At 36.8% G+C, this 17,085-nt stretch overlaps 1 protein-coding gene across 1 annotated transcript; it reads right to left on the bottom strand.

Moving 5' to 3' along the window:
- Positions 1-728: 728 nt before the first annotated feature.
- MACC1 (MET transcriptional regulator MACC1) lies at positions 729-15,985 on the bottom strand. The gene is made up of 5 exons (XM_018075151.2): positions 15,860-15,985; positions 12,510-12,624; positions 8,480-10,518; positions 5,857-6,045; positions 729-944 (listed from the first exon to the last, which is right to left on the bottom strand). The coding sequence occupies exons 1-5, from the start codon at positions 15,983-15,985 to the stop codon at positions 729-731; spliced, it is 2,685 nt and encodes an 894-aa protein (XP_017930640.1).
- Between the last annotated feature and the right edge of the window lie 1,100 nt (positions 15,986-17,085).

The raw sequence follows: 17,085 nt of genomic DNA, 5'->3' as shown, positions 1-17,085 counted from the left end.
TTTTCTGGAATTTCCACTCAGCAAAATCTAGAAAAAATGCTTAAATATAAACAAACAAACAAAAAAAGAGAGATGACCCTGTTTAGTTACATTAACAAATAGATCAAAACCAAACACTCTTGACATTATATCTTCTGTCTCTCTCCCAGTCTCCAAAACAGACACCAGAAGCTATTTTGGAAGGACTGTGCAGCACACACCTATTTTTCCAGGAGCTGTTGAGTTCCTATTTTGTGAGACAATTAGATTAATTTTCTCCCAGTTGAGGATGAAAGAAATCTTAAAGTTTTTTTCTAGGCTAGCCTGCGCCCATTGACTTAGGCTTGATGGGTTTGAGCACCAAATAAAATAATGTATTAAATATTCAGATTTTAACACTTCACTGAAAACAATGTAAACATAAGCCTCACAGGCTGAACTCATCTATAGGTCTGTTTTTAAAACTGATCTCCAGCTAGAAGTCAGTGCAAGTAGAAATAGCTCCTTCTAGAAAATACCCTAGAGAATTCAAGTAATTTTTGTTGACCTCATTAGTTTAACCCCCTATTCTTTTCTTATTTACTCAGGAGCCATTAACAAGCTCTGGCAATCTGTAGTTGAGAACCACATGCCCAACATCAACTCAGTTAAAACAAACTTCATTCCATCATGCTCTGCAAGCATCACTAAAACACAAATATCAGCAGTACAGTTTTCCAAGAGATTTTCCAAAAACATATCTAGGTTGTCTACTCTTCTTCCTCCATTTTGGAGAAAGCACTTGCCCTCAACACCTCCATGCAGTTCACAAGAATGAGTGTTCCTGTTAACTCTCGCCACTGTTTTGTTACTGGGTTTTTCATTTTGTCCAAGGCTGACTGCAGATCTTGTAAGACATCCCTGTAACCATCTCCATAATGAGCAGCCCATGTGTAGAGAAAGTCATATGCAGGTTTCCACATCATCTGAAAATAAAGGGGAAAAAATTAAAAGGTTTTCTCGCAGAAATTGAATTATTGAAGGAAAAAAAAAAAAGCTGAATGGTAGAAAAGCCACAGAAAAGAAAAGAGAAAAGAAGTGTTTGATCCCTAGCCATGCTGAAATGTTTTATCACAAAAGGCTTGTTGATATGAAACCTCCAATAACCTTATGTAGTTCATTTCTGTGAAACTCTCAAATTCTTAGAGGGATAAATAATAGAAACATAAAGTCTTCATTCAGATGATTATGACCAAGTCAAAATATATCCTTGTCTGCAAGTATAATTGAAAGAACAGGAATGGAAGAAAAACACTTTTCCCTTTGATCATTTTTTTTGCAGTGCATACAACTAGAAAGAGTTTCCCTATTTGGTTGTGCTTTTGAGGGTTACTGCCTCATTAAGTAACATTCTACTCTCCCTCTACTTAGTCTGGAAATTTTAAACATGCTTCTTACCTTTTAGAAATGTTTTCTATTGACAGCAGAAGGAAGCTGGGCCAAAGCCCAACTAGAACTTTATCTGACTACTGTCATAAAAGACAATAAAAAATGTTTCTATAAAGACATCAGCAGCAAAAGGAGAGAACACAGTGACAAAGGATGAGGGAAAGGTTGAGGCAGTTAACGCCTTCTTTGCCTCAATCTTTAATAGCAAGACCGTTTTTACTCTGGGTACCCAGCCCCCTGAGCTGGAAAACAGGCATGGAAAGTAGAACGAAGCCCCCTTAATTAATTTAGATCAGATATTAGGAAAAAAATTCTTCACTGAAAGGGTTGTTGGGCATTGAAATAAGCTGCCCAGGGAAGAGGTTGAGTTGCCATCCCTGGAGATATTTAAAAGACATGTAGATGTGGCTCTTAGGGACATGGTTTAGTGGTAATTTGGCAGTGCTGGGTTAAGAGTTGATTTAGATAACCTGACTAGCTGATCTCAGAGGTCTTTTCCAACCTAAATGATTCTATGATTCTAACATGATTTATCCATAAAATCTGTTTAAAAAAAGAAAGAAAAAAAAAGCCCAAACACTCCAAAAGCAGGAAAGTCAAAAGTGTTTATAACTTTTTTAAATCAGGACATAAAATTTAAAAATTGTCCTGCAAGAGACAAAGGAAATGAAAAGATAAGTTACCAGTGCTCCTTTTTTCAAACTACAATTTATTTGGTTTATACCAAAAAATTGGAGCAGATCCTTAACAGGTGTAATTTGTCATTGGTCTGGTGACATTAATTAAGTTATGGTAGCATCATTCAGATACCAAGCTGGACTTATATCTTTCAAAGTGCTGAGTAAATTTGCTCAGTTAACAAACAAAATAATTGTTTTTTCAGCTGCTGCTTTTCCAAATGTTATGGTGGCAATCAGCTATTTAGTTTCCCCCTCCTCATTGGCAAATAAGGTTTTGCAAAAAGTAATTGAGTTAAAGATTTCAGGGATAATACACAGAACCACAACAAAACCCATCCCTTTCCTAAAAGGGATTTACTCTTTTAACATTAGCGCACTTATGCATCCTAGTAAAAGCATATAGATTGATGCATGCACATTTTTATATATATATACAAAAGTGATCAAGATGTTGGTATATTTTTAGCATCTTTTTTTTTTAGAAAAGCAGCTTTCAGGGTTCTGAAGCATAATTCTGAAGAAAATTTGTTATGTCCTCAATATAATCCTATTAATTTACAAACAGTGCAAAGCATAAAGCTCTACTTCCTTGATTTAAGCTTTATTTACTTGATCCCTTGAGGAACTGAGTACCAGGAGAATTTCTTTGCTCATAATTCTGAGCTTTTCTTCACATTTTGGCTCAGAACTTTCAACTTACCCAAGACTGATTCTATTATAGTTTCTGTAAACATCTCCGTCAACTTCTGCTGCCTTTCTGCCCCAGACACAAATGGAAAAACCCATTAAATTCACATCCCCTATAGCCCATTTCACAGTCTGATTAGTCTAGCTTCTGCCTTGAGTTTAAGCCACAAAAAAAGCCTATACTTTCAGCGAAGTTTCTCATTTTAAGTTTACAGGAGGGAAAAGTGTCATCATTTACCCAAATGAATGGTACCTATTTTTTGCTTTAAGCAAGTCTATCTTAAGTCATAACCATAAACTTACAAAAGGAGGCAAGAAAAGTAGTTTGATTGTAAGTGGGAAGAAGGAGATTGATTAATTATTTCCTTGTTTTTTTAGAGAGGCTAACTTTGAAAATAATGTTTTAATATACTACTGTAAGTAACAGATGTTACAACGTATTTTAATGAAATAAAGCAATTCATCACTCTTGTATTTATGCTGAGACCAGAAAGTTTCTGTATTCCTATTTTTAGCTTGACAACCAAGGTAGCCAACAAGAGAAGCTGAGATTTCCTGAATTTATGCTGCTGGCTACATATGCTGCCTTTTCTGTGCCTCTTGCTTCCTTTCCTTATATTCCTGTTAGACTAGAGTATTTAAAGAATTGGGGTACAGTATTCTCTCTTCCCTAGAATGTGAAAAGACAGTTAATATGAAAAGTTGCTCTTTGACTTAGGCTGAAGGTCAGTCTGACATTGCAGTAAGACAATTGGCTGAAATATGCTTAAATACAAACCTTGGTTTCCTCTAATCTTTCAAAACTGATTCTTTTTATATAGGACAAAAGTAAAGAAAGAAAAGAAAAGGAATGCAGGGATCAAAAGCTTTATAAACTGGTCATTGTTGATGCACAATTAACTCAGCACATTGAACTAATACTCCTCGATGGTGGAACAGTCCTTAATGGTTAATTAACTACTTAATGATTTCAGATAATCCTCAATAATTAATCAAAACTTATTACCCTCCTATCTTTTCTTGGTTTTCTGTTTTCAGACCAACAAAGTTCAGAGGTCATATGAAAACATTATTGGCTTTCTTTATGATGAATTTGACTGTACTATCTTCTGGCAGTAGATACTGTCACAGAAGGGCAGAGAATTTTGTGGGTGGTTTGTAATAAAAATATGTAAAAAACTCTTTAAAACAAAAGAATAGGGTGTATGAGGTAGAAGATAGGCTTCATGGAAAAGAGAAATCCACTTAAAGTGTTTATTTATATATATTTTTATATATTTTCTTGATATATAAAAAGAAATAAGTATGGTGCTGGAAAAAGAGTTGTAAGATTGTTTTAGTTATGCTATCTGTTAACAAAGTAGAAACATTTCCAAATAACATGGAGATCAACAGAGTCACACATTGTTCAGGTCCATAATTCCTTCTCAAAAAGCTGGGGCTTTGTCAGCCAAACACAGAAATCTCAGTAGAACAAAAGTTTCTGAAGTTAGACAAGGCACTGCCTAACAGTAAAAAAACCCTAATAATGGAAATTACAATTCTGTTCAATTTTAGTATTTTAGATTAAGACAATGCAAAACCTAAGAAAATAACAGGATTTTTTTTCACATTAAAAAAACAGAAAATAGATATGGGATTGGTAAGAAGGAGAATTTTAAGAGAAAAAATTTGATGAAGGAGCATCCAGACATAAGTACACAGAACAAGTAAAAAAAATACACAAAATAGCTCTAAGAGGAAAGCAAGATCAGACAAGGAGGCGGTGCTTGCAAACAACAACAGTGGAGATAATTTTGTAGAAAAGTGAAGAATCACAAGAGTAAACATGTGGAATTTTGATCCCATATTGATCTGAGAGGTAGGTCAGAGCATTCAAGGGAAATAAGAGTTGCTGGTTCATGACTAGAGCAGAAATATCTATAGTTATCACGAGGCAGATAAAACTGAGATGACAGATTCACTGGACTCAGATTGTGTAAAGGAGAATATTTTTGGTGGGAAACAGGAAGAATCAACAACAGTGAAAGAAAAAGGAAGAAAACATTATTCCGAGTAGTTGTGAACCTATGAATGGGAAATAGCAATTCCTTTTGTACTTAGAGGTGAGAGAGAAGGAATTCAGTCTGGATCATGTGCATGACCGAGCATGATGGTACAGGCAGAGAGAGAGTCGAGCCTGAATATAAGCACTCAGGTCAGAAAGGTGAGCTTGAGCATCATTCAGCAATGCTTATAAAAGAGGATTTTCAGAGTAAAACCCAGTCTGGGACCTAGAAGTCATTGGTACATATCTCTGTCGGAAAGAGTGGACCATGCTTTGGAGTTAGAGTGGAGCAACGGAGAAAGTAACTTGGTTGCCCAGGAAAAGGTATGCCAGGAGCACAGGCTGACCTTAGGCTCAGCAGCCTGCACAAGGATCCACCTTAAGTCTTGTGACATATCTGGTATTTCATGCCATGAGTACCTCTGGGCACCTCAAATGACACTAGGTATCTAATTAGGCACCTAAATTGCTCCTTAGATGTGTATGTATTAAAATACATATGAGAGGACAAATTAACTCTTCTTTAGAACTCATACTTCTGTATAAGAAGAGTGCTTTACAAAGGAAAATAAAAAGCATGACTTACCTGGCAAATTATGAACTCAAAGCATAGATTTGCTGTGTTCATGCTACAGAACAGAAGTGGGACTGGTGTCAGAGTTTCTGATCTCATTCTACTTAAGGTAAATGATATCAACTATTACACTGGCACGGAAAAGTATTAATGATTGAAGTCAGCTTCCTTTGGTGGAAAGAGTAAAAGTTGTACTAAGGATGATTTGAAGTGGCTCCTGCAAGGACTGGGTGCTCTTCTTCTCTGTGTCTGAGCTGATAGCAGAGGAGTGAGGAAGGTTAACAAGTGGACAGGACAATAAGAAGGGATTGAACGTATCCCTGAAGCTCAAGACAAGAGACTGGGACCTCCACAGGAAAGTGCAAAAGGAAAGAAGCACTCAAAGCAAGGAAGAAGAAAGGTCCCTGGCTGTATTTGTGCAGAGGAGCAAGTGTGCATGCAGTGTTACACCAGACCCTTACCTCCAGAGCTACTGCTCCATTTTTCCCTTGATGGGGCACTTCATAAGCCTCTATTTGCTGCTTTGTGAGTCGGGCTAGCTTCTCTGCAAGCTCCCGCCAGTTTTTGCCAAGCTTGACAGCTGAAGTCAAAATGATGGTGTCCTGGGTAAGACGTGCCACTAATCCCTGGCAATCTATTTTCAAAAGTGCCTGCAACAATAGTTTTCATTAGTGATCTTTCACCAGTAATTACAAACAGAACGTTTTAATTTGTTTTTATAGCACTATTCTGAATTTTTACACAGACAGGAAAGTGTTTCTTTTTTTTCTTTTAATTTTGTGTTCTTACGAATATGTAAATTTTTTTCCCACAAAATGGGGTTGCCAACAGTCTCACAGGAAAACTGCCAACAAGTTTAAGAAAAAAAATAAGCTAGCATTCAGCTGCTTCAGCATTCCAGTGTCAAATGGATCCTGCCAAGCTTATGGATCCTGAAGGAAAAATAAACTTCTCTGACAGAAATATTTGTGACATCAAATTCAGTTTCTTAGAAGTATGACAAGAAACTTGAAAATTAAGTTAGAGTACTACTATACTAAGGTGTTGTCCTTTGTCTACAGCATTTCTGGAAAATCACTGATCACATTGGCCAGCACCTTTTCAATTACTCCTCCCACAGAACTAATAATTTGCTGACCATCAAGCAGAAATGCAAGCACAAAACTCTTCCCTCCCCTGTGCCAAATGAGCATTTAATGACAAAATTTTATGATGAATTAAAATGGTTGCAGGAGTGAAATCCTGAAGTGCAAATATGTTGCATTCTCCTTTCTTTCTTTCTTTCTTTCTTTCTTTGCATAAGCCCTAATGAGAAAAACAAGTCTTGTTTTTTTCTTCTCCTCGAATTAACAGCTAAATATTCCACTGAAAATGTTGAGTTTTTCAGTGAAAGATCAAGAAAAAAATCCAGATATTTTCCTTGGTTTTGAGATATTGATTTTTACTACAATATCAAGCATTTCTGCAGAAGTCAGTGTATGATTTAATTGTAAAATATTTTACAGTAAAAATCCTCATAGGAAACAGCAGAACTTTGGTAGGCACAGTAATGAGTAGCTGACTACAGTGTACTGTACCAAATTCCCCTGTATTTTGGCAAAATGAAGACAAAGTTGTTCAAATTGCTACATTCTGATTAGCAAAAACACTATATAACATAAAAATAGGAGATTACTTAAAGAAGTAACTAGTTAATTCTACCCAAAAATTACACAAGTTATTTCTAGTTTTAAGTCTAGCTTTGCAAGCACAGGGATTTTCATTGAAACTTCATAGCTCAAAATTATATAAATCTCACAAAACAGGACATTAAGTATCTTGGTCTAGTGAAATGTATCCCTGTTAATGACAAGGGTGATGGAATGAGATGATGTTTAAGGTCCATTCCAGTGGAAACCATTATATGATTCTATCTTAATCTAACTGTTCCCCACTTTTTGCCTGTTCTGTAATGAACTCTGTTTCACTGTATTCAATTAAAAGTTTGGATAATTTTCACCTTTAGATTCCCCTCTTCTTTTTGTACAGAGACATGGCAGACTTTGCTGTATTTCATGCTGGCTAAGTTCTATTCCACACAGTTTAATATGCTTTTAAGATTTTTAAGTGGCCACTGTTACCAAAATTTTCTGAATCCTGCTGAAATTGCTGTCAACACAGGGGATAGACTAGTTATGAGAAGTAAACTCTGTAAAGGTTTACAATTCAGGATAATCAATATGCTTTAGATGTATAGCTACAATATGAATTTTTAAACATACATTTTTATAACACTTTATTTTCGTATCAGAAATTTAATTATCTTCTGTCCTTTAATAGGCTGGTTGAGTTTTCAGTCAGAGCCAAAGACAGTATTAAGTAGTCATTAATTCCAAATTAATTTGAACACAGATCAGTAAGTAAATTAGTATGTTTAACAGTGCAACTTATTACCTGGAAGAATTTAGAATAAACCCACTTTTAATTCACATATAAGAGCATTTAGTCACATAGAAATTGTTCAGCAGCTTACAAATGAGGTCTATGAAAATACATACTGAAATATTTGCAATATTGTTCATAGGTTGCTACAACATTGACTATGAAGTTGTCATGTGTGGACAGAAAATCCTGCCTTCAACAGCTGGATCAGGATTTCAATTTCAAACATATGAAGCTAAGTTGGACACACATCTTAGCATAGAAAAAATATATATAATGGAGTTTCCACACTACAAGGTTACTTATTACTTCCCAACAGGAATGTGAATTGCTCAGGGGAGTAATTTATCATGACAAAAGACAAAACTTTTCAATCATGGCTCTTTAAAAAGCAGAAAAGTCAACTCAGTCAATCTACTAAATGAGCAAGGTTCCTGGAATATTAGCAGAAGACTTTTTAGAATTAATTGGCCAAAGTATTATTCTTCATGAGAATCTGGGTGCATTTTCTGTCTATAGGTGTCTACAACTTTTAGTAATATATTCAGGTTTGTAAAAATTCCTGCAAGAATGCAGAATCATGTTTTCTTGTTCATACATTGCTACTGAGTAGTTTCTTGACAATGCATTCCCAATAAGCAAATTAGTTCATGCAATACTTACAATAATGAGTTCATAAAGAAATAGTCTTTTTTTTTTGTTAGCATGGCAGTCTTGCTTCATCCTCTTCACAACATGTGCAACTCTCTCTGATTCTTTATTGATATGTGCCTCATTAAAGTCATCCAAAGACATATGTGAATATCCTAGCACCTCAGCTAAAGCTCTCCAGTCGTAAACACTCTCCGATACTGTTGACAGAACTACTGAGTAGATGTAAGTCAGTTTTTTGAATGGCAATGCAATTTGTTCAACAAGATTCCTGGTTGTTAGCTCACTATCAGCAGTGTCCATAGCTTGTTCTTTGGAAATAACTTTTATGTTTTTGCAATGTACAAGGCCAATCTTTCTTCTGAGAACTCCTACATACCACTCTTTCATTTTAGTTTGTCCAATGGCTTTAACTTTATCTTCACCAAGAAGCGCTATTGTATCCCCTTTAAAATATTCCAGCAAATAGTCAATCTTATTTTGACGTAACACAGTTTTCAAAGCCACTCCATAAGTATTGACGCTCAAAGCTTTATCTTGAAACTTTGGATATTTTACTGTTGGTATCAAAAGCCAAGGCGCGGACTTGATTTCCTTGCGGTTTTGTAGGCGCCTTGGCCTACTGATAATCCCACTTAACTTTGGAGCTGGATCAGGAGTCGTGACATGGAACTGTGTTACTTGGTTACTTTTTAAGAATTTAATCTGAACAAGGAAAACAAAGAAATGCATCTCCCTACATCCAAGCAGGGAGAATAGGAATTGTTGGTGGACCATTTTACCAGTTTTCAACTCCTCCTCTTTAATATTTTTACTTTGGTCTTCCATCTTTACTTCAAAATCTGGATCACAGGATACTAAAGAAATGTTTAGATCTTGCGATTTTTCAAGCAGAAATGTATGTTTTCCCCACAGCTGAAACACCACAGGAGGCATATTTTTACCCCCTTTTCTTATATCAAAAATTGTGAGTTTTCCTGGAATGTAGTTATGACCAAAGACTGTAAAAACTGCTGTAAAAGATGGATGAATATATTTGGGACCATAAATTCCAACTGAGACTCTTCTATGAACATAGTCCCAGACATTAGTTGCTGGAGGCTGGATTTTGTTTGCTTGTATGGCAATCACTGCATACATCACATGACTTAAGTCCGTTAGCTTCACTTGTATGGTATCCTGATAAATGTAGCAATTCTCTAGCTTCTTAAAAGGCCCTTCTTTATTCAAACTAAAAAAACACACAATATCACTCATAGTTTGGCTGAGTGGATCATTCTTCACTTTAGCTGCAACTTTCACCTCTAGGAAAATGGCTTTGCTCGTGTTGAGGTTGCTCAGCGTAAGTTCTATCAGAGGACTTACGGTGCTAGACAGCTCATTGTTACATGACAATGGAGGGTTAAGAATAGCCTTTAAACCAACTTCTTGGAATTCCCCTGGTAATACATGACCCACAGGGACATGAATGTTGATATCTGAGTCAGGTAGTTGTACTGAACCCCCTTCATGATTCAGTTTACAAACTACATGAATGTCTGTAGCTTGTGTTTGTGCCCATCCAGGACTGTGGCTCATGGCTTCTAAATCTAGGCAAGACCGGGTGAGTTGTCGGTGACTCAACCAGGCCATCTTGTAGGCTTCGCGGTCATTTTGAAGCCATGTCATGTCTGAAGTTGTAGTTTTTTGAGGTGCCGTCTTGTGAGGATTAAATCTTTGGTTATCAACAATATCCAGGAAGTCAGAGACACTCTTGGATCGTCCAGATCTTCTTGCTGAAGTCTTTCTTAGGAGACAATCAATATCTAGCTCATCACCTGAGGAATCCAAAGAGTCTCTATTGCTAGAAACTTTAGAGAACAAATAAGGATTTTCTTTTAAGATAGAAAGGTATTTATCATTTTTATTTCTATTTGAAGCAGCTATGTCATGTATGAAAGGGTTGGAGCCTGACAGTTCATTCCAGAAAGGATTAGTCTTGGAAACAGTTTGGGCATGTTTGAATACACCAGACCAGTCAATATCCAAATCCAGTTTACTTTCACTGGCATCTGTTTAAAAGAAAAAAAGAAGCATATCCTAAAGCACAGAGACTTGAGACATTCCATTCATGTCCAACTGATAGTCTGTTAAACTGACTAATTTTATCCTCCTGAAATACATATAGATAATTTCTATAATTTTTCTTCAGTTTTTTAAATACTATCAATACTTATTTAATTAAGAATCTTTCTTAATAGAAGAGTGCTAATAAATTAGTGCTGAATAATAAATTAGTTTTGAAGGATGTAAAGCATCTTCTTTGATGTGCAGATCATTATCAACTCCTACGATTATTAATTAGCATTGAATATGATAAGGTTCCATAAGGTTCAAATCATTATATTCAAGTAATATTTGGCCTCTTACAAAGTGACATGGAGTTCTTTCCTTTGTGTGGAACTCTTTGCAAAGATTAAAGAAATACTATTTCATTTTTTCAAACACTGTAGAGATAAATGCATTACTCAAGATTCTTTTTCATGCCAGAGCACATGCATTTAGTTGATAACAGAACATGTACAATTTCTCTCCTTGTGTGTGGAATTTGTTATACTAGCTTTCCATTAGAAAAAAGTCATTGATATAATTTATGAGGTCTTGTGCAATTTGAAATTCGAAGAGAAATGTTTGTGCAGCTGCTGATTTTTCTGAGACTGCATTTTGATAGACAAATAGGGGGTTTTAAGGGGATATTTAAATAAATTTTCTAAAAAAAAATACTCATTATTAACAGTGATATCTATTTGTTCTGAAGAACAGACATCCTTATAATTTATACAAACAATTGTTCATAGAAGCTGATTTACAGGTTAATTTAGAATCACACTTCTTGTAATGAATAGAGTATTTGCAACTTTTTATACTAAGGGTTTCTATTACTTCAGTGTGCCATTATTTTTTCTACATATAGAGGTTATACCATCCCTTCTTTAAATATCCTTGCAAAGAGTTAAAATTTTTAGAGAAATTCATTATTTCTATTTTTTCAGCAAATCAATAGCTTTCCTTATCACCCTTTCCATAGTACCTCCCATTTCCAAGGTTATTTATGATTGCTCAATTGCAAGAATGACAGTGGATACAGTCACAAAAAGAAAAAAATTTAAATGTTAGTAGTTTCCTTTTTGTTGCATTTGTCAAATTGTGATAAAAAGCCAAAACCATGAAGCTTTTCCACAATTCCAGAAAATTCCCAATTTGGAAGAACCAAAGTGGAATTTACCTGCTTCCCAGCTGCCTATCTGCAAAGCTCTAACATTGTCTTGACAAGAGCCTTCCAGGTGAGCTACCTGGGGGATTAAGCCCAGGAGCAGCCTCTTTCTGCTTGAGCACCTAGTCTTGACCAGAGTCACCAGATGGGGCTGGGCTGCTCAAGCACCAGATAAAGCTTTCCCTGTAGTGTGATGCTATTAAAGTCAGATCATTTTTGTCTATTGAAAGAATAAATTAATTAAGCCCAAAAATAACATAAGGGGGGTTGTTTGGTTTTTCTTTTCCCATCCTAAAGGGCATGTTTCTTAAACTCTGTCAGAGTCTGAGTCACTAGGATGGACACTTTCTCATGCCAAGGTAACAGTAAAATTACTGGGGTGCAGTAGGTTAGCAAGGAAAAAATTCCTGCTCCTCAGCTCATACAGCAAGTTTCAGGCTCACTGTTACATCTGCTACTTGGACAAGTTGCTAAGAGAACATCTACCTTGTGGAGGACAAAGTTTTCTTAATTTTGAGGTTAAAATAGTAATGAGATGAAATTAACTTTGCTCCAGTTTTCAAATTAAAAATGACCTTGCCATCTTGGTTCTTAAAACCCTAAATTTAGCTAAAGGTTTGGCTAAGAACTCCCTTTTCTCTTTTCCAGTAAACATACCCTAAACAGCACTTGTTAATGTAAGGTTAAAGATTTCAACTCTTCCTCCCAACCAGCCTGATCCAGATATTTCCCAGAAATAAAGACTTTAGATAGAGAGCTTTAGTACAGAAAGTTGCAGAAGACACGTACTGTAGCTGTCTGAGGGTGTCCCGTCGTCTACATCAAGCAAAGTCCCCTCTGACCTGCTTCGTGGAATCTCTCCACTAGTTAGGGAATCTGTTCCACTACTGGAAGAACTTTCATCCTAAAAAACAGTTAAGCATATAAAACATCAGCAATTATGCAATTTGGAAAAGGGGAAACTTGGAAGAATAACTGAGCTTTGATCCTGTGATGTGACATGAAAAAAAAATGAATTTATGGTTTATGATGCCAAGAGCATCACAGTCCTGAGTGAGTCTTACTATCTAATGTACATCAAACCCACCAGATGCTACAGCTGCAGTACAGTATACTGTTCCAGTCCATAGTGAAGTCCAATAACACATCATTAAGTGTCTTGAAACTGGAACTGAGCCAACTGTACAATACCCTCCATTCAGAAAGTCTTGAATAAAATATTTTTGTCAAAAAAAATAAACTTCCTAATTCCTGTTTTCAGGTAAGTTTGACTAGAATCATTAAAGGGGAGGACCTAGATCTTTTACTTTCTTTGACAATTAATATAAAGTATTTTTGTCCCATTCTGTTTTATTATTCTTCTTATGCTTTTCCTTGAAAAAAGATCAGGTCAGATTTTTCCTTTTAGTCTGTCCAAGAAGGACTTCATATAGCCTTCCCTAGGGCCCACACCAGGACAGCAACAGCCCTAGAGAGGATATTCAGGTCTCTCCTCTTCCTTGTTCTGGTTACAAGAAGCTCTGTTTCATTTTGATGCTGTTTGCATGTGGACTGGGCAACACAAGAGCTGTAAACTAGATGCTGTGGTTGAAAGAGAGAGAGTCAACAGCAAACCTATTGCAAAGGCAGGACAGACTGGACGTCCCTTTGAGGAAGGCAACAGAAGGATGAACCTCTAAAGGTACATTGCCTAATGTTAAAGAAAGCAGTTGTCATGTCTCCTAAAGACAGAGGAGCTGGACGAGTTTCAAAGGAGTATTTGGTAACCTACATGCTGAAATTACTGTATCCCAGAAAGAGAAGCTGGAGGAAATAAAATATTAGAGATCTTTTGTTCAGCAAAGCTCTTTAAGTTAGTGTTATAAGCCAAAAGATAAATTAATGACTCTCCCAGAATCCTGTATTTAGGATCCTGTATATAGAAAGGTATAAATTCTGATGATCAATAGGTACATCAAGATATATAGTTAAAAAACAAGGCAAACAGACAAAACAAACAAATCGAAAACTCAAGTGGAAAAAAAAGAGAGAAGGTAAAAATCCAGAAGTTTTTTCAGTCCATACATGGAATTCAATAGTCTGCTTTGTTCAGGAGTCTGAAATATTGCAGCCTGCTACTTCTGCAACAGCAATTGCAGCCTAAGCAGATATTGTTTTATCATGCTTAAAATGGACCCCCCCCCCCAAAAAAAAAAAAAAGGTTGGGCCTGGTTTTACTGTGGTTGTAAGAAAAAGGAATTTTCAGTTACAGTTCTAGTAGGTGAATTATGTGAAAAGGAAGCATATCTCATATCCAAGCACTACCGCATTGAAAGTGGAATCCAGCTGTCTGTTTTCATTGCACAACGCCATGGTTTAGAACTTCTCTTTTTTTCACTGCAAATATAAATCGGTACGTTTTGTTTTCCCACAAGATGTACCTTCAGCTAATGGCACTCTGTTCAGGTGCTATTTTGTACACAGGCAGGGTGCAAGTCTGAGGTCGGGCTAAGCTCAGCTGCCACTCAGCTGCTCAGAGAGTTGTATGGACTTTCAGGTTCTTCTTTTACCAGAAAACTCTGTTATTTGGCCTTTGAAGTCCTGATTTCAGCTGGTAGTGTAAGCTAGCCTCCAAGACTAATACTTTCTTGGTTCCTGTTACTAATACCCCACCAGAACCAAACCGGAAACTAAAATGCCTACTTAATCCCAATACCATAATTCTGAGATCTGACATTCCACACCTGTGAATAATGTGTACAAACTCCTTCAAGGGAAATAAATTTTGCTTTGCTGCTGCATCCCAGAATGCTGACAAACTGAAAGCGTTACATCAACATGCAACATTTTTATCTCAAGCTTCTACTTAGACACTGGGAAGGTTTAGTAACACCAACATAAGGTATTCATAGTCTAAAACCTCAATAAGTTTACACAAAGTAAATTTACTTTATACATTGCCAGTGTACTTGTTGCCAGCACTAATCTCTGACTGATGACTTACTGATCAATTGACAAATGAATTTCAGAATGGTTCTTTAAATGGTTAAAACACCCACAATTATTTCAGTAGCTGTATAAAGCGGGAGGCAGTAAGTAAGGATGAGGAAAGGGCACAAGGGTGCAAATATATGCACAAGGGCTAAAACAGGAAACCCTTGGGGAAGGAGGAGGAAGAGAGAAAGAGAAAGAAAAACAACCTCCTTACACGGTGGGAGTATTCTGACAGAGACATGACAACAAGATTGCATATGGAAGTTTTATAAACGCTAAGGAATTCTACAAATAGAATAAGCAATTTCCTAAAAGTTCCCTCTGGGAACTCCTCAAAATGTTCACCACTAGCCTGGCATAGAGACAGAAAAGGCAGATACTGAAAAGGAAAACCACTTTCAAAAATAAACCTCCACCCCCTTGAAAGCATTCCTTGGTATGAGAGCATGATGAGGGAGCCCTTGTGATTGAGACATGTCTTCAGGCCAGCCAAGAAGAGGATGAGAGAAGGGGGGATATATAAACATTCCTGGGCAAAAGATGACCACATTTGGTCAGCGTGCAGGGGATGTGGGAAACGCTGGGGACAAGCTGTACGCACACCACTGCGTACTGGGCAATGTGCCTCCTGCACAGGGTTACATGATCTGACACCAGGGTTGCATCCCATCTCTCCTGTGTTCCAGCCTTAGTGCTGGGAATGCCTAAAGCCCCAGTGCCTTTTTATGAGACTAAGAAAATAAGAAAACCTATTGCTCACCCTTTTCCATGGATACATAGTGTGATAAAATAATGTCCCAAATTAAACTCTTGATAGCATAGCCCTATTAATTAGGAACTTACCTGAACAAATTCAGAAGGATAATCATTCACAGGAGAAGAGACATCAGTGCATGTGGGATATACAGTCATGTTGATCAGTGTGAAAGGGAAAGGTATGAAAATATTTTGCTGCAAAAAGAGGGTATCAGGTAAAGGAAGAACCAGAGACTAAGCTTTTCATTTGCTGTAGCTACTGAATAAGGAAGATGTAAACTGACAAGTGCTTAATGGTGCAAGGAATTATTTGACTGATAGTATGTCAGCTCACAGTGGGGAGTGAGCAGCGAATGAAGAAGTGAAGAGGTTGGAAAGAGATCAGCTGTAGAGATGACCAGTGAGTGAACCTGAGTGACTGCTGAGATGTGGCATTTTTCTGTAAGAGGGTAAGAAATAGCAGGGTGGACTTGACTGTGGATTGCTTGACCTGTAAGAGCAGGGGACTCAGGACTCAGAGCACTGGTGCTAGGCATATGACATCACTGTTACAGGGGGAAAAAAATGCATTAGAGGAAGAAGAAAGTCTCAGGTAGAAAGTTCAGTTTCACAGAAGTCAGGAAAGAGATTTGCTGCAAATGGCATTTTTGCTGCATATAATGCCTCCAGAAATCTCTTCCAGGTCTTCAAAATTCAAGTGCACCTTTTTTTTTTCCTTTCCAGTCTCTCTGCTAAAGAAAACATATCCTGTTGTGTTCAAAATAGTGGTAATGAAGAAAAAACAAACAAACAAACAAACAAACAAACCAAAGGTAAACACTTCCCCACTGCCTTTGCCCTCAAAAATGAGAGAGAACACTTTCCTTTGTGTTCCAGAGCAAAACATTAGCAATTTGCTTTTTGTTCCACCTTAATCCTTCAAACACAGGTTATGTTAAGAACAGAGCTCTCCTGTGGCCATGTCTCCCTATGGACTCCTACATGCTCCCCACACAGATAGTGCTGCTCGTCCATATCATTATTCACAAAGACTCATGATCTTTGTATCCAGAGGACAAAGTTTAGCATTAGCACAGACAGGAAAGTCAGTAGAACAGGTGATGGAGACGTGTCTCATTCCTCAGGTTCATTTTTAGGTGACATGGGGTAAAATGGTTAGTTATATAGCTTGAATTGTTAGACTTTACAAGTTTCTTTCTGAAAGAAGAGGATCAAAGTAAATGCACCAGAAGGTTAAATAAAGTGTTTCTGATCTGAACAAATACTGAGTATACTGAATTATTTAAATTCTATTATGTAGAGAGAAGGAAAGGAATTCTAAAAAGACAGCAATATACAGAAGAGAGATTTTTTCAGAAGACACCACACATCACGAACAAATCTAAAACACTGTCCATTCTCAGCAGACTAACATGTTTCTAGCTAAACATTTGTTACAGTAATAGGTCATATTTTAACAGCCCCTTGGTTCTTGTGGCCTGGACCAGCTTTACACAGCTCAGAGTTCAGTGAGAGGCACTTGGATCCAAGTTATTAACCTTTAAATACAGGACTGAACTCTGGTCTATAGCTAATGGTAGTACAGGATAGCAAACAGTTGAAGTGAAGAAACATTCAGTTGAAGTGAAGTCTTTGA

The sequence above is a fragment of the Manacus vitellinus genome, unplaced genomic scaffold (genome assembly GCF_001715985.3).
Source record: "Manacus vitellinus isolate BGI_N305 unplaced genomic scaffold, ASM171598v3 scaffold_3_pilon, whole genome shotgun sequence".
Lineage (NCBI taxonomy): Eukaryota > Metazoa > Chordata > Aves > Passeriformes > Pipridae > Manacus > Manacus vitellinus.
Note: the sequence above shows the minus strand (reverse complement) of the source record. Positions and strands in the feature narration are given on the sequence as shown.